The sequence below is a fragment of the Nannobrachium achirus genome (assembly GCF_963921795.1).
Source record: "Nannobrachium achirus genome assembly, chromosome: 11".
In the NCBI taxonomy this organism is placed as follows: domain Eukaryota; kingdom Metazoa; phylum Chordata; class Actinopteri; order Myctophiformes; family Myctophidae; genus Nannobrachium; species Nannobrachium achirus.
This window is the reverse complement of record NC_137820.1, coordinates 46271761-46299435: the sequence shown is the minus strand read 5'-3', so window position 1 is coordinate 46299435 and position 27675 is coordinate 46271761. Positions and strand designations below refer to the sequence as shown.

The 27675-nt window shown below is 41.0% G+C and overlaps 2 protein-coding genes across 2 annotated transcripts in view; both read right to left on the bottom strand.

Annotated features, from left to right (window-relative positions):
* Positions 1 to 642: 642 nt before the first annotated feature.
* herpud1 (homocysteine-inducible, endoplasmic reticulum stress-inducible, ubiquitin-like domain member 1) lies at positions 643 to 23747 on the bottom strand. The gene is made up of 8 exons (XM_080737471.1): positions 23391 to 23747; positions 21662 to 21739; positions 19472 to 19549; positions 16172 to 16458; positions 15882 to 15992; positions 14827 to 15222; positions 5159 to 5267; positions 643 to 3472 (listed from the first exon to the last, which is right to left on the bottom strand). Exons 1-8 carry the CDS (start codon positions 23541 to 23543, stop codon positions 3284 to 3286), a joined length of 1401 nt encoding a protein of 466 aa, XP_080593597.1. The 5' UTR covers positions 23544 to 23747; the 3' UTR covers positions 643 to 3283.
* Positions 23748 to 26619: 2872 nt separating this feature from the next.
* slc12a3 (solute carrier family 12 member 3) overlaps positions 26620 to 27675 on the bottom strand; it is a gene marked incomplete at both ends in the record, with an annotated part of 20166 nt that continues 19110 nt past the window's right edge. Inside the window, 2 exons of the mRNA XM_080737119.1 lie at positions 26620 to 26761; positions 27641 to 27675. The exon at positions 27641 to 27675 is cut by the window's right edge and continues 33 nt beyond it. Of these exons, the coding sequence (XP_080593245.1) occupies positions 26620 to 26761; positions 27641 to 27675 (177 nt within the window). The remainder of the gene's footprint in view (positions 26762 to 27640) is intronic.

Genomic DNA, 27675 nt, shown 5'->3' with positions numbered 1-27675 from the left:
TGTACTTAGTCTGCTCTTTTTCCCCTCTACACCAAAGGCAAGCTCTTAAGTGAGGCGTTGTGAGCTTGTAGATCTGCTATTTTTGGCTAAAGTTCTCAGAATATGGACACTAGGGTTCAAGTAGTTAATATAAAAAAGAGGGAAAAAAAACATTCTATCACTCAAAGGACCCCCCAGACCCCCTGTTGAAGACCCCTGGTTTAAGTGGTTAACCCTCATGTTCCTATTTTGGGCATTTCTTGTTTAACTCTCAAAAATAATTGAGAACAGGGCTTAAGTGGAAAGACTGTAATAACATCAAGTAGTGTGTGCAAAATCCAGTCTTTACTGTACATTCACAAGGAAAACAGGATAGAGGATCTCCTTTTAAAATCAATAAGCCTGGGTGGGGGAATGTAAAGAGGATTGACTTCTTCAATAACTACCAGGTCAAATATCCTTGAGCAATGCACTTTAACTAACCACTTATACGGTATACCCTCCCTATATACTTTTCAAATAAGGCACTTTTAACCACTTAAAACCCTTAGTCTACTCTACACCATAATGACAAGCTCACTTATAAGCTGGGTAGATCTGCTATTTTCACTCAGATCTACATCAAAAAGACACAGTGTGACAATAACAAATACAAAACCCAGATCCTTTAAAAGTACATTTATTGCATCCACTTTTGCAACTTCATTCTGCCAGTTTCCAAAAAAAGAGAATAAAAACAACAAAAAACTAAACATAAGATTACACTTGGTGAATAATGTCAATAGTTACTGAAAATTCCCAAAGGCAACCACAAAGCAACTTATGGGTACAGCTGTGTGTGTGTGTGTGTGTGTGTGTGTGTGTGTGTGTGTGTGTGTGTGTGTGTGTGTGTGTGTGTGTGTGTGTGTGTGTGTGTGTGTGTGTGTTTGTGTGTGTTGTAAAAAGTACAAAGAATTGTATGAAAGCTTTGCATACAACCTGTTGCCAGGCTTGACAGACAGGGGTCACAGCGTCTGATGGTTATAATGGTTGGTCGTATCCTAAAATAGAACATGTACACTACGTACAAGCTCACAATGTGGCGTGCTGTGACGCATTATGAGCCCGTAAATCGGCAATTTTCTTTAGCTAGCCAACATACCTGCTGACATGGCAGGCTACTTATTTATCAAAATCAATATTAATATTTCTGATTGGGACTTAAGATGTGAATTGAAATATATTATGACTGTTAGAACTTGAGACTTGCTGAAGATGTGGGCTCCAAGTAATCATAAAGCTCCACATGAAAAGTGTACATCCATACATATATATACACACATATATATGTATAGCTTGCATAATAGGATTCATGTTATAAAGTGCTGTGTGTACAGACAATATTATAATTTATTTACACATCCTCTTGTTCTTTGTATTGTATTAATGTAATCTACAGAATATATACACAACAATTTGGCAGAAAGAAGCGCTCATGTTTGCATTTGGTCACCAGGTGGTAGTAGAGAGTCATATACTGTATATTACTACCATGCTCATTAAAGTAAAATCCACACTAAAGTATCAATCAAATGATGTTATTTGTACAGCATTTCCATGATCAGTACTGTACTGTACTGTACTGTACAGTCTTTCTTGTTCAAAGTAACAAGATTGCTTTAGAAGAGGAATAAAGCGAAATTCTGTTTTAGCGTAGACTTGCAGTCCATATATTATTTATACTAGTTCATACAACCCTTTCTTTTCCCTGCTGAAAATACATAATTCTTGGCCACGGTAATTTGTGGAAAGGGTTGTGAGATGAATTATATTAATCAAGTTTTATGCTTCAACTGCCTCGTATCCATAAAACACTCATTGGGAAAGTGCTGAACAACTAAATCTCCCATCTACACTAGGACCTCAGAGAACCTGATGTGACCGATGGCTCTTTTCTCATGCCATGCCACGCCGCTAAACGTATTTGACAGGTTCTGGATTGTGGATTTCCATACGCTACGGGTGGGTTTCAGATTATGTTCACAGAACTTGGGCCCTACTCAGGAGGTGGTACGAGTTCTGTGAACTTCAATAGTTTTTCTATAGTTAGCTTGCAATGAGACGTGTTGCGAGCTTGTATAACTTTTATTACGTACCTCCCTCTTCAGAAGTGGTTGTGGTCCAGTAATGGAAGCGTAAACCATGGCAGAACTTCACCCGTTCTGGAACGTTTCAGGTTATGAAGGTTCAGGGTTACCGTTCGTAGTCTAAAAGAGCCTTTAGTAATGCCTGCATGACACTTTGGGGCCCGTATGTATAAATCTCCTGAGAGGAAGACTAAAAGTAGCATCGCTGGTCATGTCATGTTCGACAACCGTAGAAGCTTCACTCATATAATGAATATTTGAAGATTTATTTTGATGAATAAAAGGCTCCTTTGCAAATGGAAAAGTCCAGAAGAAAGTCTTGCACAGATGGCTGAGTGGGTAAGGAGTCAGGACAGAGCCAGCCAGCAGGCATAACTCATTCCGTCAGTAATTTGTAAGAAATGTAAGAAAAAAATCTTGCGTTCAAAGCACTTGTCCCCAAGTGCATTTGGAGAATGTGGAATGAGTGTTCAGTGTTCCAAGTTTACAGTTGAAAAATATTGGTCAAATGTAGGAATGGAAGCCATTTTCACACAAACAGTTCCAGAATATTGGGTAATCATAAAAAATGGCCAGCAGCGACTCCCATGTAGCCCGTGATGGGCCAAAGCTGAAAGCGTTTACAAACTAGCTGTTGACTGGTGCAACCACTCTATGATTTAAGGCTCAATCCTTTAACTGGATCCAGCAAAATGTACAGCTCATTGGTCATTTCCACAATCAAATAGCTTGCTATGACGGATACAAGCCGAGATTAGCATTTCAGAAGGGATAAGGAGGAGGCAGTCAACAGGGTTAACCGCCAAAAACTTGCGAGTATCCGATGACGTCCATTTCGACCACGATAGTTTTGTCCAAGGAGCAGGGGCATCACTAGGGCCAAGGTGGAGGGGCATTGATTATTTTATACTTTAGCAATTGAAAAATAGCAGATATATAAGCTCACAGCACGGCACCGAGTGCCGCGCTGCAAGCTTTTAGATCTGCTATTTTTTGAAATGTCGTGAAAATGTGTGCAAATATTTTCAATAGTTAAAGCACAAAATAATACGCAATAATGCGTTCCCAGTCAAAATGGGTTAAACCCCCTCCCCCTATGAAGAACATTCATGGGGGGGCCCACAGTGAATCCTTGTACCCAGGGCCCAGAATCTGGTGTGACACACCTGCTGAGGTGTTCAGTTGGCCACGCCCTGCTGTGCCTCGGGTATGAGTGAGGAGAAGAAGCTTTTGAAGAACACCCAGGCGGTCCACATGACTGACACCCTGTAGGGAGGGACCAGCACCGCCGTCATTGGTCCTTGTCCCTCAGGGCCCTCCCCTGCAGCATCATGTCCCGCCCTCTCTCCGTCAGCAGGCTCCTCCCCCTGAACACACAGAAAGGGTTTCGTGTTAAACCAGAAATACCACATCGTCACGCTTGTTATGCCGCCGCCAACCACTTGCCATTTACATCCGTGTCTGCACGATGCAGAATGTGGATTCGTACATCGGTCTGTATGAAGTCTTTGAAGGAATTTAAAGAGGCAGTGCCATAGTTTAGTACTTTTTCTGGTTTTCATGTGTCTATGAGGTTGACAGTACTTCATTAGACCCCCTGGCGTGGTTGGCATGAGCAATTATGTATTCCCTTTGTATTTGGGGTTTCTTCCTGGAGGCTGACACCTTGTGGGTCAAAAGTGCCGATCCAAAAACACAGAATAAATGACATCATATAATTATCCCTTCCCCTTTTACCATACACCCTACACTGTGGGTGTGGCTAACTTCAGCTGGGTCACCACCCACCTGACAACCAGGCATACTTAATGAACTGGTGCGTGTGGCCAAATAAAAACCTAACTATTTCTGTACACTTTTTTTTCGAAAATATCTTCCTCCTAGTATGTACACTTTTTTTGAAAAGATCTTCCTCCTAGTATAATCATAATACCTGATAATCATGGCACTATATCTTGAATGAAATGTGCTTTGTGAGGTCAACTGTGACTTTGACCACCTGCTTATAATTAGTTTGTCCTTACAGTTTGTGTGTCCTTGAGGTTTGATTGGACGTTGTGGCAAATGCTATGGAATTTCCCTCCAGGCGTTCCAGAGATATTGCGTTCACAACATTGGGACAGACATGCGGTCACAATGACCTTATCCTTTGAGCCAGGGGTCATCACCATGCTGGCTTGTGGTACACACAAGAGCTACACCATGAAAACGCCCCTCAGAAAATATTTTTGTTTGCTGAATGTGAACACTGAATCATTACCATCATTTCAACAGGACTGTTATGCCCTTTATACCGGGCGATACCATACCCTAACAGGTCTGTAACACTGAGAGTGTACAAAAGGAACACTCTCAGAGTTATGCTGGGTTCACATGGGCTCAGGCAAGAGTAGGGGGGAGACGGCAAACGGCACCACCTGCTGGATGGCATGGCATGGCATGGTATAAAATAAAATAAAAAGTCAGACAGAACTGCATGACCACAAAATGAAAACGCACATGCAAAATGAAAAGGCGTGTTCACTGTGTTGCCATGGTAATTCCCTCTCAAGTGACATTTGTGTGTCTGACATTATGGATAGTGAAAGGAGAAAAGCAGGAGGAAAGACGAAGGCAGGTTTCTGCTAGGAGTTGTCCTGCGAAATGGAGCTACGTAACATTCGGTTCTAGATTCCGTCTGGCACTACGGTAAAAAGATAAAATATTTTTACATTGCACGGCATGCCGTCTGTCATTTGGCAGTTGGCGGTTCCAACTGCCGAGCTCCAGGCCATCGCATCCCATTTGCCGTCCTACTCCTGTCCACTAAAATGACTTCGGTTTGCCGTCTACTGCTTTGCCTGAGCCCATGTGGACCCAGCATTATGGTGATCCATGAAATGTAAATGTTTGAAAATCACCGGTATTGTTATTGTATAGCAGACGTGAGGTCCACATACCACATCATACCAACTCTGACAGTGTGATAAAAAAAGGTTCCTAAAACGGTTCTAAATGTGATCATGGAACAGATTCCTGGTTCCTCAAAAGACAAAAAAATAAAGAAAACTTACCGGAGCTGGGTTCTGCTGTGCCTGAGGTGGCTGCTGGGCCTGTGGTCTCTGCTGGTTGGGTCCCTGGACTAAAGGTCTCCTTCTGAAGGGGAACCAGCCTGCTGTGTGTCTGCAGAGCAGGAGAAAGGTAGAGGTTATTACAAAACGTTTAATGTTTTTGTAAATTAAAGCCTTACTTTGCCGTACAGCCGTGACTCAGCAAAAAAGTAGCCGTTCTACAAGCTCTAACAGCTATTTTTGAAACATTTTAAGAGTGAAAAGTGGTCAAGTGTGTCTGTGAGTTTTATTTATATACTGTAATTTATATGAATAAAATCTTCATTAGATCCATTGGAACTTATTTCAATGCCCTGAGAAGTAACAGTTTTCAACATACTGTACAATGTTTCCACAAGACAGTAACGAAATGTCACCTTGCTTCACAACAGTAAAGCCTCATTTTTGTACTGTAACCCTAACCCTTTATTACACAATAACTTATTTTTCAAGCATTGTCATGCGACCATGTGCTGTATATAACTGAGTGTTTAATCCCATTGTACTTTTGTAAAACATGGGGTTGGAATACTAGAATAGCTCTGGTTCATCATGAAGCCTTTCAGTGTAAACAAAACACAAGCTTCACAAACACCTCATTGACCTTTACTCCCATCTATACAAAAGAGATAATATTAAGTTTCTGGAAAAGGAGATTAGAGACACCACTTACAAATATATTTATGAATGAAAGGGTTGTATAAATGGGTACAAGGTAAAGGAAGAATGAAGAAATCACAGATTGAGGCTTTAACGACATTTCTGAGAGCATTCATGTTCATGGAATGGAAGATGCCTCTAAACATGTGTTATTGCTAGTTTAAGCACTTCAAATATGCTTTCATCATGAAATAACTAATAACTGAAAATAGCAGATCTACAAGCTGTTGAGAGCAGCTAGTACATCTGCTATTTCTGGTGCGCCACAAACAGGAATCCAAATGACTGAAATCAGTCGTGGTGACTGAGAACTTTTAATCCATGCGACTTGTTTTCTCAGCAAGGAAGGAATTATTTTAACAGAAACTTGTTAACGTGCTGAATTTGGAACAGGGCCAGTTGACGTAATGATGACCAGTACCTCTATAGCATGTTTACATTCCTGAGAGAGAGAGAGAGAGAGAGAGAGAGAGAGAGAGAGAGAGAGAGAGAGAGAGAGAGAGAGAGAGAGAGAGAGAGAGAGAGAGAGAGAGAAGAGAGGAACTGAAAGAGTGAGGGACTACAGTAGGTTGTACCAAGGGAACCACCGTACTTGTTTCTGAAGATTAACCCTGTGACTGCTTCTGACTTAATCATTAAGCAGAACGCATACAGACTGTTCTTATCGTATCGCTTTTTTTTTGGGCATCGCCCTTCGAACAAGCTGTTCCTGCACAAATATTACAAGTAACACAAATACTAGTTATACCACACACACACACACACACACACACACACACACACACACACACACACACACACACACACACACACACACACACACACACACACACACACACACACACACACACACACACACACACACACACACACACACACACACCTTTTCCATGTGCATTTGAAGTTGCTTCTATGCTAACTTAATATGGTGTGTGCGTGCGTGCGTGCATGCGTGCGTGCGTGGGTTAGCAAGAGCGGGAGAATGTGGGTGTGTGAGGGTGCACGTGTGGTGAAAGGTAAAACAGGTATTATGTAACAGACTAGAAGTTCGCGGCCCTTCGGGCCGCTCACGTCTAGAGATCGCGCCCGCTTTGCCGGCGCTCACAGCTAAATTGCAGCAGTGTTCAGTCCTTTCACACTGCCAGAGAAACATAAGCATATACAGTATTATATATATGCTAATGGAGAAACATAAGCATATACAGTGTACAGTATATGCTTATGTGAGAAATATGTTTGCGTCAGCAAAATAAGCAAACCTTCATGATTGCTCCCCCAAAAATCATGTTTTGGTATGAAACGGTTACATTTTGTGCATTTGTGGCGCTCCCTATTTCTGGGATTTCGTTGAGCATACAACCCTTGAATTTAGTCTTGACTGGATGTTTTGTTTGTGTTTTTTGGCCTTTTTTGATAATTAGGCCCCTCCCACTAACTTTGGAAGCATATGTGTGTATATATATAAACGATATGGACTATGAAGATTGTCGCTTGAATATGTTTATTGCTTGGGTCCAGAGAACATGTGTACCAATTTTGGTGAGATTTGGAGGAAATATGTAGAAATTGGTTGATAATATGCCCTTACGGTTTCCGAGATAAAAATACTTGAATCTGATTTTATGCATTTTCGCTCTACAGAGGGATTGCACAAATTGCGAAATAAGCATACCTCTAGTTCTATATCTATGTATCTATGTGTCTGTCTATCTATGTATGTATCTCTCTAGATACTATTTTAGGCTATACACTACCATTAAGACGGCCTACGGGCGAGTATATATGATTATTCATCATTAACCTATTATTTATTTTATTTTAATTGATTGTTTTATTTTATTTTAATGTAATTTAATAGGAGCTGGTGGAATTGGCTTGACTCGGTCTGTGTGTCATAGCTATATAAGCATTTTGTGAAACATTTTATTATAATCAATTTACCCCCATTGGTTCCGAATGGGGACCCAAGGAATCAATGTGGGTAAAATGAACTGAATAAGAATTGGATGAATACCAAAACATATTATTGAACTCAAGTGTCCATGGCGTCAATTTGGAGAAAGTCATTTTGGGGGTGAACTACTCCTTTAAGTCTTATTGTGACTTCACTGTCACCTGGGGACCCGGCAGAAATATTTTGGGGACCTCTCTGCGGGTCTCGACCCACAGGTTGACACAATTAACCCTCCGTGGAAGGGGGAAGAGAAATAGAATATATGGAACAGAGATATTTTGGATAGACTGTTCAAAGTCCCTGGCTTTTTAACACACCATTTGACCGGTTTATATATTGACATGTGTCAATTCTTGTTGGCCGTGGCTCGCTCCGCACTGACATGACACAGGTGGGGCTCTCTCTCTCTCTCTCTCTCTCTGTCCTGCATTCTCTTGCTGTCCTCTCTCTCTCTCTCTCCTGCCGAGTCACCATTTCACCAGTTTATATATTGACATGTGTCAATCTCTCTCTCTCTGTCGCTGCATTCTCTTGCTGTCCTCTCTCTCTCTCTTCGCGTCGCTGCATTCTCTTGCTGCCTCCCCCTCTCTCTCTCATCGCTGCTTGAAGCAAACTGTAACCTGAGACTTTCGTGCTCCACACGGACATGACACGCGCGGTCTCTCTCTCTCTCTCTTTTTCGCTCTCTCCCCCTGCCCCCTCCCCTCCATTTGTGATGTAAATCGCGTCGCGCTAGTTTGTTGACGCCTATTTGTGATGCAAATCGCGTCGGAGGAGAAAATGGATGATGCAATTGCGAATTGTGCAATAAGCATAAAAACACAAACTATACGGTCCTGCAGAGAGACTAAATGTATAAAATGTTGACAGTGCAAAGCGTCCAGGTTAGTCTGTCCTGGTGTGTGTGTTTATGAGAGGTGTTGTCAGATATTGTAAATGTAGATACAGTTTGAAGTGTGTGGAAGTGTGTCTCACCATTGGAATGTTGGTTGCTCGAATGTAGGGATTTGATAAAGAGTGAGACCAGGAAGAGAACATGGCCAAAACTGATAATGTATCAGTCTAGGTATGTGCATCAGTATGACTGTCATTATTTCCTTTATCAAACTTTATATTGAGATTATTATTATTAACAAATATCAAAACCTGTATGTATGTAGTCAGTCGTCCATCTTAGATTGTCTAGGTTCCTGTTTATCTGCCATCTTACTTTGCTTATTTGGCTTCAGCTTTGTTTCAGGAAGTAGTTCACATGACTTACTTGTACTTGCCCAGTGTTAATTTTTTCAGCAAATTTTGATTTAGTCTTAGTCTTAGTCTTTTGAATAACACACCGTTTAGTCTTAGTCCTGTCTTAGTCTTCTGAAATAATTTTTGTCTAGTCTAGTCTTAGTCGACTAAATATCAAAACATTTTAGTCTTAGTCTTTTGGGATTAGTCTTAGACTTTTAGTCTTCGTCTTTTAGGATAGGTTTTTTAGCCTAATAGAACCACATAATTATGAACAAGTCATTGTCTTCTACTGCCTGTTACTTGGTCAAAATAAAACATACATAAAATATGTATTTGCCTTTAATTTCATTGCAGTTAAATGCCAGTGTAATTTTTTGCAGCCATTAGTCTTAGACTTAGATTTAGTCTTAGTCTTAGTCTTTTGAATAACACAAATAACAGTCTTAGTCTTAGTCTTAGTCTTTTGGGACTGTTTTAGTCTAGTTTTAGTCTATCGACAAAATATCAAAATCTTGTAGTCTTTTAGTCTTAGTCTTAGTCGACAAAATTAACACTGTACTTGCCCATCCAACAATCTCATTAAAGTGTACGGTTCATAGCAATGTGCATAAACATTTTAGTGTTTTAATTGAACCTCTTAAACCCCATATTTAATTGACCGGGATCCCGCAGAGGTCTATACTATTCACAATGTGTCACATCATGGCACGTTAACTTGTGAGCATGTAGATCTGGCTATTTTCACTGAATGTTCGGGACGCATGTCATGTCATAAGTATTAACAACTGTAACATCTCGTATCACTAATGCACTCTCGTATCACTAATGCACAATACATTCATGTTTTCAGGCAACACGCACAATCTACCCATAAGCAGCAGAAAGCTGACTAATCTCAACTAAATGACTGCAGGTTTAAAATAATGGTGGACCATTTGACGCAGCTTTACAGGGCTTTTTATGTGCCAAGTTTACAACACTGTCTCGTGTTGCCAGTAGTGCTAAATTGCTAGACTACCACCTACACGGTAACGGGACAGCTTGTACACCACCTTAAGCCTGTCTGGTTATATTATCTGGAGGACAATAATGTTTAGGGGAGAGGACAGAACTAACAAACCTCTACTTTGCTCATATCACGTCTTGGAAACTCAAGCATCCCACAAAATACAGTAGATATTAAAGCTACCTTTGAGATCGTTTTTTTGGAACAAAATTCTCAAACTAAGTGTTAAATGTAGCCTCTACAGTACCTCCCAAAGCTCAAGGAAACACTGCTGCTACTGTCTGTTTGTTGTACAACTGATAAGTAGGCATTTGAACCATGATGGCTTCCACTTCACACTAGCTACTAAACAAGCTACGTTGCTGCAGTGTCATCGATGCTCAAGTCACACAGAGTAAATGAAAAGGGTAGGGTTAAATACAGTGTATAGAGCAGGGAACAGAATGTTCCTCCTTTACTCCTTTTACAGAACGGAGCAAGAATTATGCGGAAAGAGAAGTGAAATAAAAATATATGATTGATTGACACTTCACTGCGTCACTGGAGCACAGAAAAGAAAAGTTGAGTGTGCTCAACTCAGATTTGTAGAGCGTCACCGGCATCATGCGAGCGACAAGTTTCTGGCATGGGTTTGAAGCTTCATTTCACTGGCTTCCATTGAAAATGACTTGTAGCCTGTAGCTTTGTCGCCACTCATGTGAACGCATGATCTATTGTCTGTGAATTTCAAAAAATAAATTAAAAAATATATATATACCGTAGCTCGAAAATTACAGCATTACAAGTCTTGTAATCCGTCAGCCACTGTGGCCGGAAGGCGGTGGGCAAAATAAGCTCTCTCTCTGCTTCTTGGAGGGCTTACTTTTAAGTCAGGTGCTTTAGCCTGTTTGCTCAAGTGAAACATGAAGGCCTAGTATGACAGGTTTCACACGGAACATACATATCCTCAATAAGCTCCTAGGCTTTGCGATCCACTTTACAAAACAAAAGTGCAAAGAGGAGGAGATCCACATTATTCAACACGTTTTGGAGGCTCTGTGAAATTTCATTGTGCTAAATGTTAATTCATTCGCTACAGTCCGAGTTCCTGTCTGTCATCGTTTGTGAAGGTTAAAGATAATATGAAGGACAAAGAAACTGTGATGTCCTACTGTGATAGCACTGGATTGCAAACAAAATAATTTTGCGTGAAGTTACTCACACAGAGTAAATCACTCTGGATTAAGTGTCTGATAAATGCCTAAATTGTAAATTGTACCTGAGTTGCACTGTACTTGGAGTGCTCCTTTTCCCCCCTCTACACTAAATATCTTTGCCAAAAATGGCCGACCTACAAGCTCACAACATGTCACATTGCGACACGTTGTGAGGGATAGGGATGCTGCCTGGGGTTAAAAGAAGTTCCAGAGTGCAGCTTTAACTTTCCTTGTTTACAGTGCAAACAGGCAGGTCTCGGATGACAAATAATCACACTTCAGTCTGGACTGGAGAAGTGCTTTGGGTGCTAACATTACTAGCTGGGAAGACGTGTGCAAAGGTACTGAAACAGTAATGCTGTTGAACCGGAGTGGCTCTTGAATGAGACACTTTAATTAAGGCCTGCTGCTACAATGGAGCTGCTCAGATATCCATCATGGGCAGCCATACAGTATGTAGAGCTCGACCGATGCCAGAGTTTTTTTTTGGGGGGGGGGTCCGATGCTGAGCCCAATTTTGGAGAGTCCTAGACCACTGATTATTATTGATGTTTTGACCGAAGACAATTTGAAAAACTTCTACAGTATTTGAGAACAAGCAAACAAATACTACACCCAAATATATTTTTGGGTATATAAAGGAGTAAGCATGAGTAGGAGTAAATATGAAATATATTGATTGAACTGAAGTTTGAATTTGATCAAAACTCAAAAATAGACCATCTACAAGCTAACAACACCCTGTATCCAAAATAGGGACGCCAGGTTGTAAGTGGTAATAAATCGGGACACATAAGATAAAAAATAAAAGAAAAAAAGAGCCCAATATGGCTGATATATCAGTCCGGGTAGTTCAGTCGGTAGAGCACTCGCCTTTCGACCACAATGTCATGGGTTTGATAGCAGGAACCGCCAACTCAGCATATGAGTAGCAGAGCTTGGGTGTGGGTTGGGTGAGTACTGGGAGCTGATGGTAGGTGTTGCGCTCCACCTCATCAATCCATCTCCCAGGGGTCTAGCTCGGTGCAAAACGGGGATAGACTCCCGCGCACTGTCTGATATGACAATAAGCCTCTCTGATCAGCCAAAAAAAGATATACGAGTCGGTCTCTGAACAAGACACTGTAATTACGCCTGCTACAATGGAGCTGCTATGATAGCCATCATTCTGGGCGCCATCATTCTGGGCAGCTCCGGTGTGGGAGCTGCATGTGACAGCTCTCCCAGAACCCAATGCAAATGAAGTGAAGGCCAGATTGCCATGCTGAATAAAACATCACGACTGGGACAGGGTTCAGTTAGGACAAACACATCCAGGGCTGAGGGGGTAGACCTTTCACAATTATTACATTATCGTCTAATCACAATTATTTGACATAATCGCAATTATTTGACATAATCGCAATTATTTTTGTCATAATCGTTTCCATGTTGAATTATGTTCACATTATCAAACATTTAGCAAAATAGTGAAAATAGATCTACAAGCTCACAATGTGTCGCGATGTGAAACATTGTGAGCTTGTAGATCGACTATTTCCACTATCAATGTTCTTTTTCAAGTATAAAGTTGCCAAATATGTCAGTTATTTCTTTGTATATTTAGGTAATAATGTATACCATATCTGCCATGTGCAACTTCAAAGCCTACAAGCCAAACAGAAATGTAATTGTCAACGAACAAATCACAATTAAATCGTTAATTAAATTAAATCACAATTAGTCGAGTGACAATTGATCATCATCATGTCAAATGTCATAATCGTGAAAGCCCTACCAGGGGGTTGGACACTGAACATCAAAGACACAACAGGACAGCAGCAGGAGATCTTTGCTATATACACACACGAGCACACAGGTAGATACAAGCTGTGTAGCTGTGTAGACACAAAGCTACACAGCTGTCACTTTGTAGCTTGGTAGCTGAAGTTGAAGCCAGCTAGACTTATTTGTAGCAGCTATAAATGTCGTGCAGTACACCCCCGTAACTCTGAGTGTTCACATGTGGTACACTCAGAACAAACATTTACACTCTCTCAGACCTAGAAGGGTCCATTTGGAACCCCCTCAAGGGACCCTGAGAGTCCCTAGACCCCACTTTTCATCCATCCCCAATCTTTTGCCATTTAGCCCTTTTTGAAAAATATTTTAATATTTCAAATAGCTGATCTACAAGCTCCCAACATGTCGCTGTTTATGTTTGTTTTTTTAAAAGGCAAAGAGGTTTAGGGATAAGGGGTAAGGCATGGATAGAAATATACAGCTAAATCTACAGCTAATTTTTTACACTTGGTTGCATGCTGAAAATAGACGATATCCAAGCTCACAATGCGTCGCAGCCCGACACGTTGTGAGCTTGTAGATCTATTATTTTCAGAGCGCAACACCCGAGCAAAACAAACCATAAAATGACTACTGGACCTCTTTTCCACTCGTCCCTCCCTAATATTTTAGTCTAGTTTTTATTTGTTGACCCAATTGTCAATATATTTAGTCTTAATCATCATAGCTTAGTTTTTATTTCGTTTTTTTCATTGAAAAAAGGCAGCCGACGAACATTTTTCGTCATTGTTTTAGCAGACGAAATCAACACACCGGTACTCAGTATCAACTAAGTCATGGGTATGGGCATCGGTATGGGGAAGGAACAAAGGGTATGGGTACATGTCTACTTCCAGGTACATGAGAAGGAGGTATGGGTACATGTCTACTTACAGGTACATGAGAAGGAGGTATGGGTACATGTCTACTTACAGGTACATGATAAGGAGGTATGGGTACATGTCTACTTCAGGGGTTCCCAAACGTATTAGTCTCAGGGCACCCCATAAATATTTTTTTTAATCCGAGGCACCCCTACATTATAATTTTCACTCCCAGCACCTTATATTTATAGCATATCGTCGTTGTCGGGTGGAAACCTTGTATGTCCAAAACATTTAGTTTTTTATTTATCATCTATAAAATGTACTAAACTAGTGAAAACAGCAGATCTACAAGCACACAACGCCGTTGTGTGCTTGTAGATCGGCTGTTTTGACGATATTTTAGGTATTATGTTGCGAGGAAAACGTTGAGATAATAGCAATTTTGGTTAGAACTGACTGAAAATAACTTTGTACTTCAAGTTTAAAATTATACTAAATATTTTTTCAAGAGTCCAAATAAATTCCAAATATTCAAATTATCTCGCGGCACCCCTGGACTGCTGTCACGGCACCCCAGGGTGCCCCGTCACCCACTTTCAAAACCCCTGGTCTACTTACAGGTACATGAGAAGGAGGTATGGGTACATGTCTACTTACAGGTACACGAGAAGGAGGTATGGGTACATGTCTACTTACAGGTACATGAGAAGGAGGTATGGGTACATGTCTACTTACAGGTACATGTCATGAGAAGGAGGTGTGGGTACATGTCTACTTACAGGTACATGAGAAGGAGGTATGGGTACATGTCTACTTACAGGTACATGAGAAGGAGGTATGGGTACATGTCTACTTACAGGTACATGAGAAGGAGGTATGGGTACATGTCTACTTACAGGTACATGAGAAGGAGGTATGGGTACATGTCTACTTACAGGTACATGAGAAGGAGGCTGCTCATCACCAGAACAAAGCGGCTGAGCGTGGAGTAGAAGTAGACGATGCTGAGGAACACGGCCAGCCGCGCCACCGTGTACACCCAGTCCAGCCAGTCCCGCTCCACGTCCTCCTCGTCCTCCATCACCGGCCCGCCCTGCGCGTTCATCCGCAGGTTCTGATTGGCCGCCGCCGCCGGGTCGATGAAGGCGCCGTCCTGGGCCCCCGCGTTCTGGTTGGCCGGAGCCAGGGGCTCGATGGGGTTCTGGTTGGGCAAGGCGGCCGGGACGGGCGCTGGGTGGTGGTGGGCGGGAACGGGAGGGTACGGACCAAAGGTGGTGGCCGCCGGCACCAGCGACGCCGTGCCGTGTCCTGCTGCTGCCAAAGCTGCATGGCTGTCGGTCGAGAACAAGGAGGACATTTATTAGACAAGAGTTCATAAGAGTCATGATTAGAGTTCTCAACAGGCCTGAAAATGAAGGCCCTTAAGGCCCGGCCCGAATAGTTAGTATACATTTTAGGCCCTATCCTACCCTAAATGTTGGGTGGGGTTGGGGTATGGTCGGGTTCTCATTACTCTATCACAAAGTAATAGTAATAAAATAGAAAAATATATTTTCTTTTTTCATTGAGCCCGAGGCCCTACCCGGCCCGACTGATTAGCATATATTTTAGGCCCTACCCTACCCTAAATGTCGGGTCGGGTTCGGGTATGGTCGGGTTCGGGCAGAATTTGAGAACTCTAGTCATGATCATGAATAGTTAGTCATGATACACATCCCGAACCTACATAAGCCAGGTGATGGATTAAAGAACCAGTCCAGCAAAAGATGGAAAATCCCCCCCCACCCCTTTTTAACACACAATATATTGTACACACAACACACAAGTTTTCTTAACTGCAATTCAGACTAAACATGTTTTTGGCCTGTTTCTTGTGTGTTTGAGAAGTATCCTCATGCAAGCGCATTATTTCATTATTTATTTTCATTGTAATTAAGACTTGCTTATTGTCAGCGAATCTGCGTAAAAAGGAAATACCAGTCAGACTCACTATTGCATGTAATACTGTCTAGCGTAGACGTGCTGGAGCCAGAGGAGCTGCTGAGGGCTGTACAAGGAGTAGGTAGGGAAGGATGGCTGGGCCATCTCTGCTACACCAGGCCTAGACAGAGGGAAGAAAGATGGAGGGTGGGGGAGAAATAGGTATATCAGAGATTATTTATGACTATACCAATTAGGTATATATGCAGAATATGTCTGATATGCAGAAGCATATCAGACATTTTCAACATTGAAATAGCCAGGCGCCAGTGGACCCTTTAATTCTTATGTTTGACTTACACTGCGGTGCCAGGCCAAGCCGGTGTTTGTGTGTGATGTGGTTGTGGAGTAGAGGCTGCCGGGGCCACATGCCTCCTCTGCCTCAGCTCTGGTGTTGCTGGGGTGCTCTGTACAGGTGGTGTTGCTGGGGTGCTCTGTACAGGTGGTGGCGTTGGGGTGCTCTGTACAGGCGGTGGCGTTGGGGTACTTTGCACAGGGGAGGAGGAGGGGCTGCGATCCAGGGGAGTAGTGCTGGAGGTCTGTGCTGTGGAGGCTGATGCAGCGTGGAGCTGTTCCGTCTCTCTGACCTGAAAAGAAACGTCAGGGTATGTGAGGGACTGCTCCGGTAAAGGTACACGCTGATAAACACATGCTCATTTGGCGGCTCCTAATATACCAGCCTCAGAGACCTGTTTATGAAGATTGTTTCAAAGACAAACCTGCCTTATAATCAAACGATAATAAACCAAACGTGTTATGTATAACCAAGTGGGGAGGCAACACACAGCGCTATTATTGTGTTTACAAATATAAATCTGATTAACAATATTTCTCTAAAACTAATAAACATATATTAAAAAAACAAGATTTCTCTTAAATCTTTTTAATATATATTTTTAGGCAGATTATTATTTTAAAAACATTTTTTTAAACAGCCGATCCACAAGCTCTGCTATGTTCACTATGGTACTTTCGTGTGGCACTCTTGTATGGTGACGTACTGTAGGGCATTCATTTACAAAAAATAAAGATGGAGATAATGTTTCTGCCCGACAGCAACGATATACTGGTACAACTTCCTACTTACTGTTTTGGACAATGAGCATGTCATTATAGGCTACCGTATTTTCCGGACTATAAGGCGCACTTAAAAGCCTTTAATTTTCTCAAAAAACTACAGTGCGCCTTATAGTCCAGTGCGCCTTATATATGGATCATTCATTGACATTCCCTTTAGCACAGCTCCATCTGTTGGATGCATAACACAACGGTAGCGTCTATTATGTGCGCCTTATAGTCCGGTGCGCCTTATAAATGAAAACAGTTCGAAAATAGACCATTCATTGACAGTGCGCCTTATAGTCCGGTGCGCCTTATAGTCCGGAAAATACTGTAAATCATTCCAAAAATATCAAGAATTTTCTAACTATTTGAACATAGCAGATCTACAAGCTCATTTTTTTTAACTCTACAGTTCATCTGAGGGGGATGTGTGCCCTCTTGTTAACTTCAATTACATGGAATTTTCATGTGGTGGCCTGGGGACATGGGGGGCTTCTGAAAGTGATGTGAAACTGAAGTAATCTACATTTAGCTGCATTTGAGAGCTCATATCTGCACTTGACTGAACACTCCTCGGTTGGATGCTAATGAGATAGGAGCTGTGCAGCTGTTCCTCTACTAGAGAGGCACAAGATTATTTAAAGAGAAAAAAGTCAGGATACATCAGCTGTAGAATTACCGAAACCGATGTCGCCAAAAAAAAAAAAAGAAGACATAATGGCAGATATATTAGTTAGAGAGCATATGGGCTTTAAAGCAGCCTAACAGTGAGTCGCGGGTTCGATTCCTGAGGCTGACAGTCTTTGCTAAAAAAAAAGAAAAAAAAAACTCTGGTTGATTGGAGTTCCTGAATACATCAATATGTAAAGCAGCATGCAAATCATGTGTTAGACCAACGTATCACAGTATGTATCTGCAACCAGTAAATAACTCTTGCTCACAACAGAGCAGCAAACATGGCTGTATGCTGTATATTGATTTTTTTTGATTAGTTTTTCTTTATTTTAGTATAAAGAATATATACTATATATATAATATGTATATTCTGGCTGATTAATTATTCTCCCAATATATTCTTTCTGTCATTTATGTGTTGCTAAGGTTACTGTTGTTGTAGTTTTCTTTACCTGTTAACATTTTCTTAATTTGTATTACACCTTGTTATTTTAGCTAATTTAATTGATATATTGTTACAGTCTGCTGAGCATGTCAGTGTCACAACATGTCACTGCACAAACATCTATGAGTGAGTGACCCATAAAAAGTCATTGTTTAGTCACCCCGGTGAAGGCTTTGTGCCACAACGCATACAGTAAGTGGATTATTATTATTATTATTTTGCCCTGCATTAGCTATAACAATAAATAATATGACATTATGTTTCCACAAGAGTGCCTTGGTCACTGTTCTATTTTGTTCTTCGACTTTGTCACCCTTGTACCAAAGATCACCTTGTTTGGATATGCATTCATTTGACAAATACATGCTCCTCTCTCTTTGTTTTCTATCTAATGATTTGTTTGTTAGGATTACTCAACTAACTTGCGTATGTTCCAGGAAACCATCTGTGCCATTGGGCCAGTGACAGCATTTTAAGTTACCAACATGTCAAATCTAAAAATCTAAACGTACAAAAATGTATGCTGCGTTTGTTAATAAATCGGAGAGACCCATTTGGTTTCATTTGTACACTCATGGTCTTTGATTTCTTTTTTTTTCTTTTCTTCTTTTTTTAAAATAAGAAAATTGAGAAGCACTTCTCTAAACCAGTGGTTCTCAAAGTGGATTTCAGGGACTCACTAGCTTCCTTTATGGGGGTCTAAATTGACCCTTACCAGTCTGTAACTTTGACAGTGTACAAATGGAGCCAAATGGACCCGTTTGTACACTGTCAGGCCTAGAATTATTGAATGCTTTAACCAGTGAAAAATAGCAGATATACAAGCTCACAGCGCGGCACCGAGTGCCGCGCTGCAAGCTTGTAGATCTGCTATTTTTGAAAAAGTCGTAAAAATGTGTGCAAATCTTTGAATATATGTATTTTCAAAGCGAACGTTTGTAACTCAAATTTTGCTTCTGGGTGGTCCCTGGAACTAAATGTGTTGAGATGGGGGTCCGTGGCCAAATAAATATCATTTTGGGGGTCCTTCATATGAAAAGGTTTGAGAACCAATGACATAGTAGTCTCTCAAGAACAGACCAACTGAGCTCCAGTTAAGTGAAAAGGACCTTTTCTTTGATGATGGCTGGCCAGATTGCTGACATAAAAACATAGGTTTTTCAAAAAACCTTAGAAGGATTCAAAAGAAGGGTCAAAATTCAAATCTTCACGATTTAAAAAAAATAGCAGATCTACTCGAGTGCCGCGCTGCGAGCTTGTATATCTGCTATTTTTCAAAAGTTAAAGCATAAAATAATGATACACAATAATGTGTACCCGTTCTGAATGGGTTAAGGGGAGACCTTCAAACGTCAAAGTTTGAGAAGCCCTGCTCTAAACTACTTTTCATTGTAGACATGTACCAGTGGAATAATCACCTTAGGTCTGGCTCCCAGAGGTCCTCTGGCTGGGGCCCGTGCAGAACACACCAGGTGTAGCGTGGGAGCGCAGTCAGTCTGAGATGGCAGAGATAAACAACAGATTAGAAGGGTTACGTGGCAACACATACTGCGTATAGTGACAGCACGCTCGCACACACACCCTCTTTGAGACCCAAAAGAGAAATTTGATGTCTTCCCGGAGCCCGCAGTAATGTGAAAATAAGCAGATCTAAGCTGTGAGCTTGTAGATGTGCTTTAATCCTTTCTCATTAATGGATATATTTTTAGAACAGAATTCTTTTGAAAAAAGTTTGAATTTGTTTTGTAAATGGCGCATTTCTGGGGATTTTTTTGGGGAATCTTTTGAAAAAAGAATGAAAAACAAAAACATGTTTACTCGTGACCCAGATTGGTCCTCGGCCCACATATGGGTCCCGAACCACTGTTTGGGGAACAGTGATCTAGACAGTAGACATGACAACAAGGGAGTTCTTATGACCAGATACCAGATACCATATCGTCATCGTCGGGGGAAAGCCTTGTATGTCAAAAACCATTCGTTTTGCATTTTTCATTTTAAAAATGATTTAAACTAGTGAAAACAGCCGATCTACAAGTTGTGTGCTTGTAGATCTGCAGTTTTCACTACTTTTGTGCGACGGCCTTGTATGATGAAGCACGGCTTTACTTCGCGAAAAAAAACGTACACATTTGAAACTTGGAGATACAAGGTTTCCACCCAACAACGATATGTAATGGCCTAGTATGCTTTTTAATAAACACACCTCCAGGAGTGCTGTCATCAAGCTGCAACCCAACCCCTCTGTCTGAACTACTTTTCTCTAAACCAGGGGTCTTCAACAGGGGGTCCTCAGAGTTACTACAGGGGGTCCTCAAAATCTTTGTGTGATAGAAACTTTTTCCTTTTTTATATTAACCACTTGAACCCTAACATCCATATTTGGAGAACTTTAGCCAAAAATAGCAGATCTACAAGTATCTTGTAGATCGGCTATTTTCGGCAAAGAGGTTTGTTGTAGAGGGGGAAAAGAGCAGACTAAGTACAGAGTGAAAGGTCAAGTTTATTAAGTATTGACGGCTCAAGTGGTTAAATATCAGAAAACACAAATTGACATGAATCCAAAATACACTGATGACTGTGCTGTCGAACAATGAAACTATTATGGAATCTTCATCTCTCTCTCAACCCTGGCCTGAAAAGACCCCTGCTCTAAACAGAGGATTATCGTCACTGAGGACAACAACAGGTGGCTCCATGCTGATGTATACCTTTGTGGACTTCTGTCACTGTCTGGATCACTTTACAGGTTATCTTTTCTCTGCAGTAACATGAGCCACTATGGGGATTCATAAGTAAAAACATGTTGCAAAACACATGAAATACTAGCCTATACACACTACTGACCGACCCTTCAGTGGCGCTTTCAGGCAAAGCATGTTTTTAGGTCAAGGATCGACCTAACTATTTATAGTTGACTTGAATTTATTTAAACGTATCGTTTATATATAGTAATTGATTTGAATAAGAGAACCGATTTTCAAAAATACTGTAAATAGAAGATCTACAAGCTTCACAATACGTTGTGAATCATGCAACATTTTGCATATGTCTTTAGCTATTATTATTATTATTATTTTCTTTTTCTTCTAAGGTTTCAAGGAAGAAACCAAGATGGGGGATCCCCCCTTTCGATGAGCATAAACGATTATGTCAATGAATGATAAATGTCAATGAAGGAGCTTTTTTCTATGCACCTATAACATAAAATAAAAACATGAAATAACTTATATTGCAGATAATTAATTAAAATAAAATGATGAAGGAACCTTGCATCTATACAAACAAAACACAAGGGTTTTTTCTTCGCCTCTTTCAGTTTTTTAAGGTTATCTAATGGTGTGCACTGCAGATCACCCATTTCCACTAATCTAATCATTATACCATGCAAACCTTAACAGTGCTGGAAGCAGATGTTAAAATTCACTCCACCGAAGTTTGTGTAGATAAGCAAATGCAGCTAGACAGAATGGCACTACTAAATACTCGTGCTCAGACACACACAATTCAATTCAATTCAAAGGGCTTTATTGGCATGAGAAAACATACGTTTACATTGCCAAAGCAGAAGTATACACATTACACAATACAATAACACACACACACACCTGTCTGAAGATATCTCTCAGGTGTAGATGGTCAGGCAGTAGTTTGCCAGAGTAGATCAGTCTTTGGTCACTCACCGCCTGAACACAACAGAAAGAAATAGGTTGGAGTGATTAAGAAGATAAAATGCTATTTATGAAGCAATGTTTTAATTCAGCTGGTACTAGGTTACAACTTAAGGAAAACAAGAAGTAACTTTATCGATTACTCATTTGCGTGATTCTACATAGAATTCAATTGAACAAGCTGTTGTTCTAGCCTTAGATCAAGTAGTTTATCGAGTCTGACTTTTACTTTCGCATTCAACTATAGTCTTAGCGATGAATCTCTGGTAAGGACAGAAGATGCTTCTCTCCTGTGCTATGGTGTGTGCTGGGCGAAAGGGCTTTGAGTTGGTGATGCCTGCGTCTCTTAAGCACCATGGCCTTCAGTCAGTCATTGATCATGGTCCATGGTCCCTCTCATTAAGCATGATGGCAATTAAGCCTGGCTATGGCAGGCTGATTGATTGAGCTACAAATCACAAACTTGACAAAACTGAATTGCACATTAGTCACAACAGAATTCTGTTCAGTAATAGGGTCTGCAGAATAAGCTCGCCATACTGGTATCTCAAGAAAGACCTTCAACTTGTAATCGCTTCCTTATCAACTTATTTTGTATTTTCTTCTCACAGCTGTCACTAAGCAGCCATGACTGGTGCTGCAGGCTAAAACAGTGGCCTGGGTGTACGTCATGTCCTTGAGGATACAGTCAAATTGTCTTGCCTAGAGGAATTAACCACTTAAACCCCATATAGTTGAGCGGAGTCCCTCAGGGATCGATACTAGTGTAGTTTCTGTTTAATGTTACGGGGAAAGCTTTCCCTAAGAATCGACAAGCTCACAACACAATCGACAAGCTCACAACACAAAACAAGTGGTTAAAGTGAAAGCCAAAGTTGTTGTGGACACTGTAACACAAGGGATCGGAATGCCACAGCTTCAATCTAGTTATGTAATCACTTGTGTTTTTACAAAGAGTTAAAGGGCTGCTGTAAACGTCATTCCAGGGCAGATTACAAGCTATAGGGAAATAGAATATAATCTCCCACTCCCAGGTCATTTTTGAGAAATCATATAGGCTAACTATGGCATATTATGCAACTTTGTAACTACAGTAAAGCTATTCTGAATTTATTTTAAAAGATAAAACGTCCCTTTAACCTGGTGGTATGTTAAATTTAGATCAGTACACCCATGTTGTATACATTTTAAAGCCCGGACAGCATGTCACATAGTTGTTGCTATATATTGTAGCAAGTAGCAACATACAAGTTTTACATTTTTTGATCATTGTTAATTTTTTATTAGTTGAAGTTTTACAGAAACATCTGGATTTAGAAGGCCTCAGGTCTAAATATACAATCTGTTAACTATAGTAGCCTAACGGCGCCTTAACTGCAGGTGCAGGGTTGGTGGTGGGCTACTCTTAACTTCCACTCCACTGATAAATCCAGGGTTCGAATTCCGGGTAGGACATAGAAGATACGTATACTTAGTTGTGTGTGGTACTGTAGGCTACAGTAATAATACCAGGCCCAGCGGTGCAGCAGGAGATCCTCTGTTTTGCTTTCACATTCCATAACAGTCAGCTAGACTAGACAGGCAGAAGTAACTGCTGGGACGTTAGCTACAATGCTAAGCGCTATAGTTTAGCCTTGAATAATATTAATACTGCATAATAGCTCACCGGTTTAGACGGGTAGACGGCCGACAGATGTCTCTTCAGATCCACCACGGTCCAGTCCATATCGACCCCTTCGACGGTCTGGTCCCCGTGAGCCAGGTTGGGGGTTTTGATCACAAACGTGATCGTCTTTTGTTGAAAGCCTCCCCGATCCATTTTCTAACCCCTCTCTTCTATCTATCTATCTCTGTCTGTGATGTTTAGCACGAGACAAACCTATACGAGCTCGATTTACAAAGTAACAACCGTGAAACAGATCAAATAATAACTTATTAATGCCGCCCGACCACAAGGAAACGTGTCAGTGTGTTGCAATAAAGAGGGAAGTATAAAGTGATCTGTTGCTGACTGCTGCTGTCACACACACGGAAAACAAAACAGAGGCGTCGATGTAGCGAGGAATGTTGTTTCCAAACACACTGTGGCCGCTCCTGATTGGCTGCGGGGCCAATGTGATCAGACGTGGAGGGTCGAGTGTACTTTCATGGTTGCGCATGCGCAACAATGTAGATGTAGAATAGATCATCATCCCATCATAAATTACCTATACTTGCATCATAGACAGTCCATACTCGGTTCTACTTTCTAACACAAGTTTTTTTTTTCTGTCATTCAATGTTATATGAGTTTAAAAAAAGGACAGTAGGCCTAGCCTACTGTGTTTCCTATGAAAACAAACTGAACGAATACAGTCTAATAAAGTATGATGTGAACATGCACAGCACATCATTATCAGACATTTAACCTTCAACTTTCTTGTTTATGCTATGTTTTTTAGCAATAGAGGGTATGCGCGTGACATCATATCATACCCGGAAGTTATGCGGGAACGCGTATTGAGTGGAAAAAACTACTTTGTGGCCTTGAACGCACATACTTCCAAACAGAAAAGTCCTATCTGATTACAATAAATGGCGTAAAACAAAACTCACTTTGCCACTCGAATTGCCACTCGATTTCCCATTCACTTTATGCATGCGCATACCCTATATTGTAGAAGTCCTTAGTTATCAAATGTTCAATCATGTTCTAATCATGTAGGATACATTTTGGACCAAATAGACAATTTTACTATTAGTGCCCACTTTTCCTGTTACCTCCAAATTAATATGAAAAACCCTGCTTACTTTTCAGGATTCAAATTAAAAAGTAGCTGCTCTACAAGCTCCAGACACGTCGCTTCACGCTGTGTTTCGAGCTCGTATATCTGCTACTTTTGATCCTTTTGTGTTAAAGGAGTCATCCAGACCAAAACACATATAGGGTTAAATCTGCCTTTTATCATACCCCTTCATACCTGCTTTAGTCAATTTTTTTCATAGCTGCCCCTGTTGCTAGATTTCGGCTGCCCCTGTAGCTAGATTTCGCAGGCTCTCTCATAACTAACACAGTGGATTGTCCTTAGGCTAGTGCGGTCATTTCTTGAGCTTCAAAGTTAGTATTTTTTTATTGGATTGTGTTTACACAATGTCCTGAGACGAACCACACCGCTGTTTTGACCTCACAGGCACCCTTACTTGTCACCCTTACTTGTCAATCTAGCAACAGGGGCAGCTATGAAAAAAATCGACTAAAGCAGGTATGAAGGGGTATGATAAAAGGCAGATTTAACCCTATATGTGTTTTGGTCTGGATGTCTCCTTTAAGCTAGTAGTATGATCAAGTATAAGGCGTTAATTTACAGGAAATGATCTTCACTCATATTGAGGCCCAGTCTTTGTCTTGTATAGTAGTGTAAAGTACTGTAACTAACATTTAGGTATTTTTACTTTGAGTACGTTCCCATTTCCAATCATTTCTACTCCACTACATCTTAAAGGCAAATATTGTAATTTTACTCCACTTTTGTTACTTATTTTACTCGGCCTACTTTGTAGATTTTGATTATTATTACAAACCTACTTCAGACCTAAATATATAGCCTACTTTGGCAATTTGAATAGCCAATCCACAAGCTCACAATGTGTCGCTACGATATGCGTTGTTGTGAGCTTGTGGCTCTGCTATTCTCAAAGGATTTTTATAAATGTTATACATTTGAAAACTTATGAAATGGGACCTTCTGAGTACTTTTACTTTGGGTACTTTAAGATTTAAAGTACATTTTAATAACGAACGAAGATAGCAATAGGGTATTGCTACTTTACTTACTGTAAGTAAAAAAATCAAACTCGTGTGAACTGAGCGGTGGGGGCTGCGTGTGTGTGTGTGCGTGCATGCGTGCGTGCGTGCGTGCGTGTGTGTGTGTGTGAATGTGAGTCTGAACAACAGCGCCCCTCCCTTAACATGTGGGGTCAGAAAAGGTACTGCGGTAGTGGATGGAGTGTCCCACTGAGTGTCCCACCAAGACACAGCAACCAATGGGTGTGAAGAGGGACAGGACAATGGGCGGGACTTGACAAAGGGTGAATTGTCCTAAAAGGTATGACATAATTATTGTTCTCAAAAACAACAGCAGTAAAGAAAAGAGTAAAGACTATGTCAAAAGTTTATTTGTCAAATAAATATCTGATTACATGTAAATGCAAATCATAAGGCATCATAATAATCAGTCACTTGAATACGTATCAATTTGAGGCAACATTGATTGTTATTTATACATGAAGCGTGTCCAAAATGCAAAAGTAGATCTTTACATGAAAAATGTATTCCTTACGTGAAATTGAAATACCATGTGCTACCAAAGTCACCAAAACGTGTTTGACTGCGTGCATACAAAAACAATTACCTATAAAAAACTATTTAGCACATTTTTTGATACAGTTAGACAACTACTACGTTAGACCATGGGTCTTCAACAGTAGAGGGTCTGGGACCCCTACGGGGTCCTCAGATTTACTACAGGGGGTCCTTCAAATCTTTAATCTCCTTTTTTATAATAACCACTTGAACCCTAGCATCCATATTCGGAGAACTTTAGACAAAAATAGCAGATCTACAAGCTCACAACGCCTTGCAGCGCGAGACGTTGTGAGCTTGTAGATCGGCTATTTTCGGCAAAGAGCTTTGGTGTAGAGTTGAAAAAGAGCAGACTAAGAACAGAGTGAAAGGTCGAGTTTATTGTACACAAATTGACATGAATCCAAAATACACTGATGATTGTGCTGTCAAACAATGAAACTATATGGAATCTACGAAAAGGTTGTGGGGGTCCCTACTTCATCTCTCTCTCAACTAAGGGGTCCTTGGCCTGAAAAGGTTGAAGACCCCTGCGTTAGACTGTTCATTAGACTCACTGGCAATAGAAAGTAAGAACATTTTCCTGGTTCCCTCTGACCAATAGCACCGGTGGTCTGAGGTCATGTGACAGGAAGTCCAGCCAGGCCAGGTAGAGAGCGCTGGGACACACACCTCTCCTCCCCACTGGCATAGTGCTGTGCAACACACACACACACACACACACACACACACACACACACACACACACACACACACACACACACACACACACACACACACACACACACACCTCAACATTGTACTTACAGTACTTGAGTAAATGTACTTACTGTAGTTACTTTCCACCACTGACTAGTGACTATACCCTCCCTGGTACAAAGTCTGTGTAACGTTCAGTTGAGCCCGTGTGTGAATACTAGAGTGGGTCATTGTCCGCAGAATTCACAGTGGGCGAGTGAGTGTGTGTAACACGATTCATTGATAGCATAAACTTGTGTGTAATGGCGATTTTATTCATTCTTTTCCAGGGGAACGGTAGGCTATTTTAATGACGTCACATGCACATTCATGTACAGCATTAAGACACTCACCGGTAAACCTGTTACGCAAAATACTGCGGGAACACTGTGGTGTCCCGGGTATAGCGACCACACCACCCCTGTTTATTAGTCAGAAATATATATTGCACTTTTTCAGTTTTTATGTGTCTATGGAGTTAACAGTACTCTAATAGACCCTCAGGTGTGGTTATAATATGCCTTATAATATGTCTTCCCTGTGTATTTCTGGTTTCTTCGTGAAGGCTGAAAGCTTCCGAGTCAAAAGGCCCAATCGAAATACACAGCTTTAGTGACACAATAAAGCTGGGGGGGGGGGGGGGGGGACTGTCAACTTGAACGCTGACAGAGTTGAGTTTCTTGTGGGTCGCCACACTATCGAGTCTGGTAAAAAAATTCCATACAATATATAGCCCTAGTTTGAATGGAGCTATCAGCACACTGTGTATGCTGCATGTCTTCTCTGTATTGCCCATTTCTCTCTGATGTCTAAGTGAAAATAAATAAAACACTTACATAACAATCAATGCAGCCTCTCTGGAATATTCATG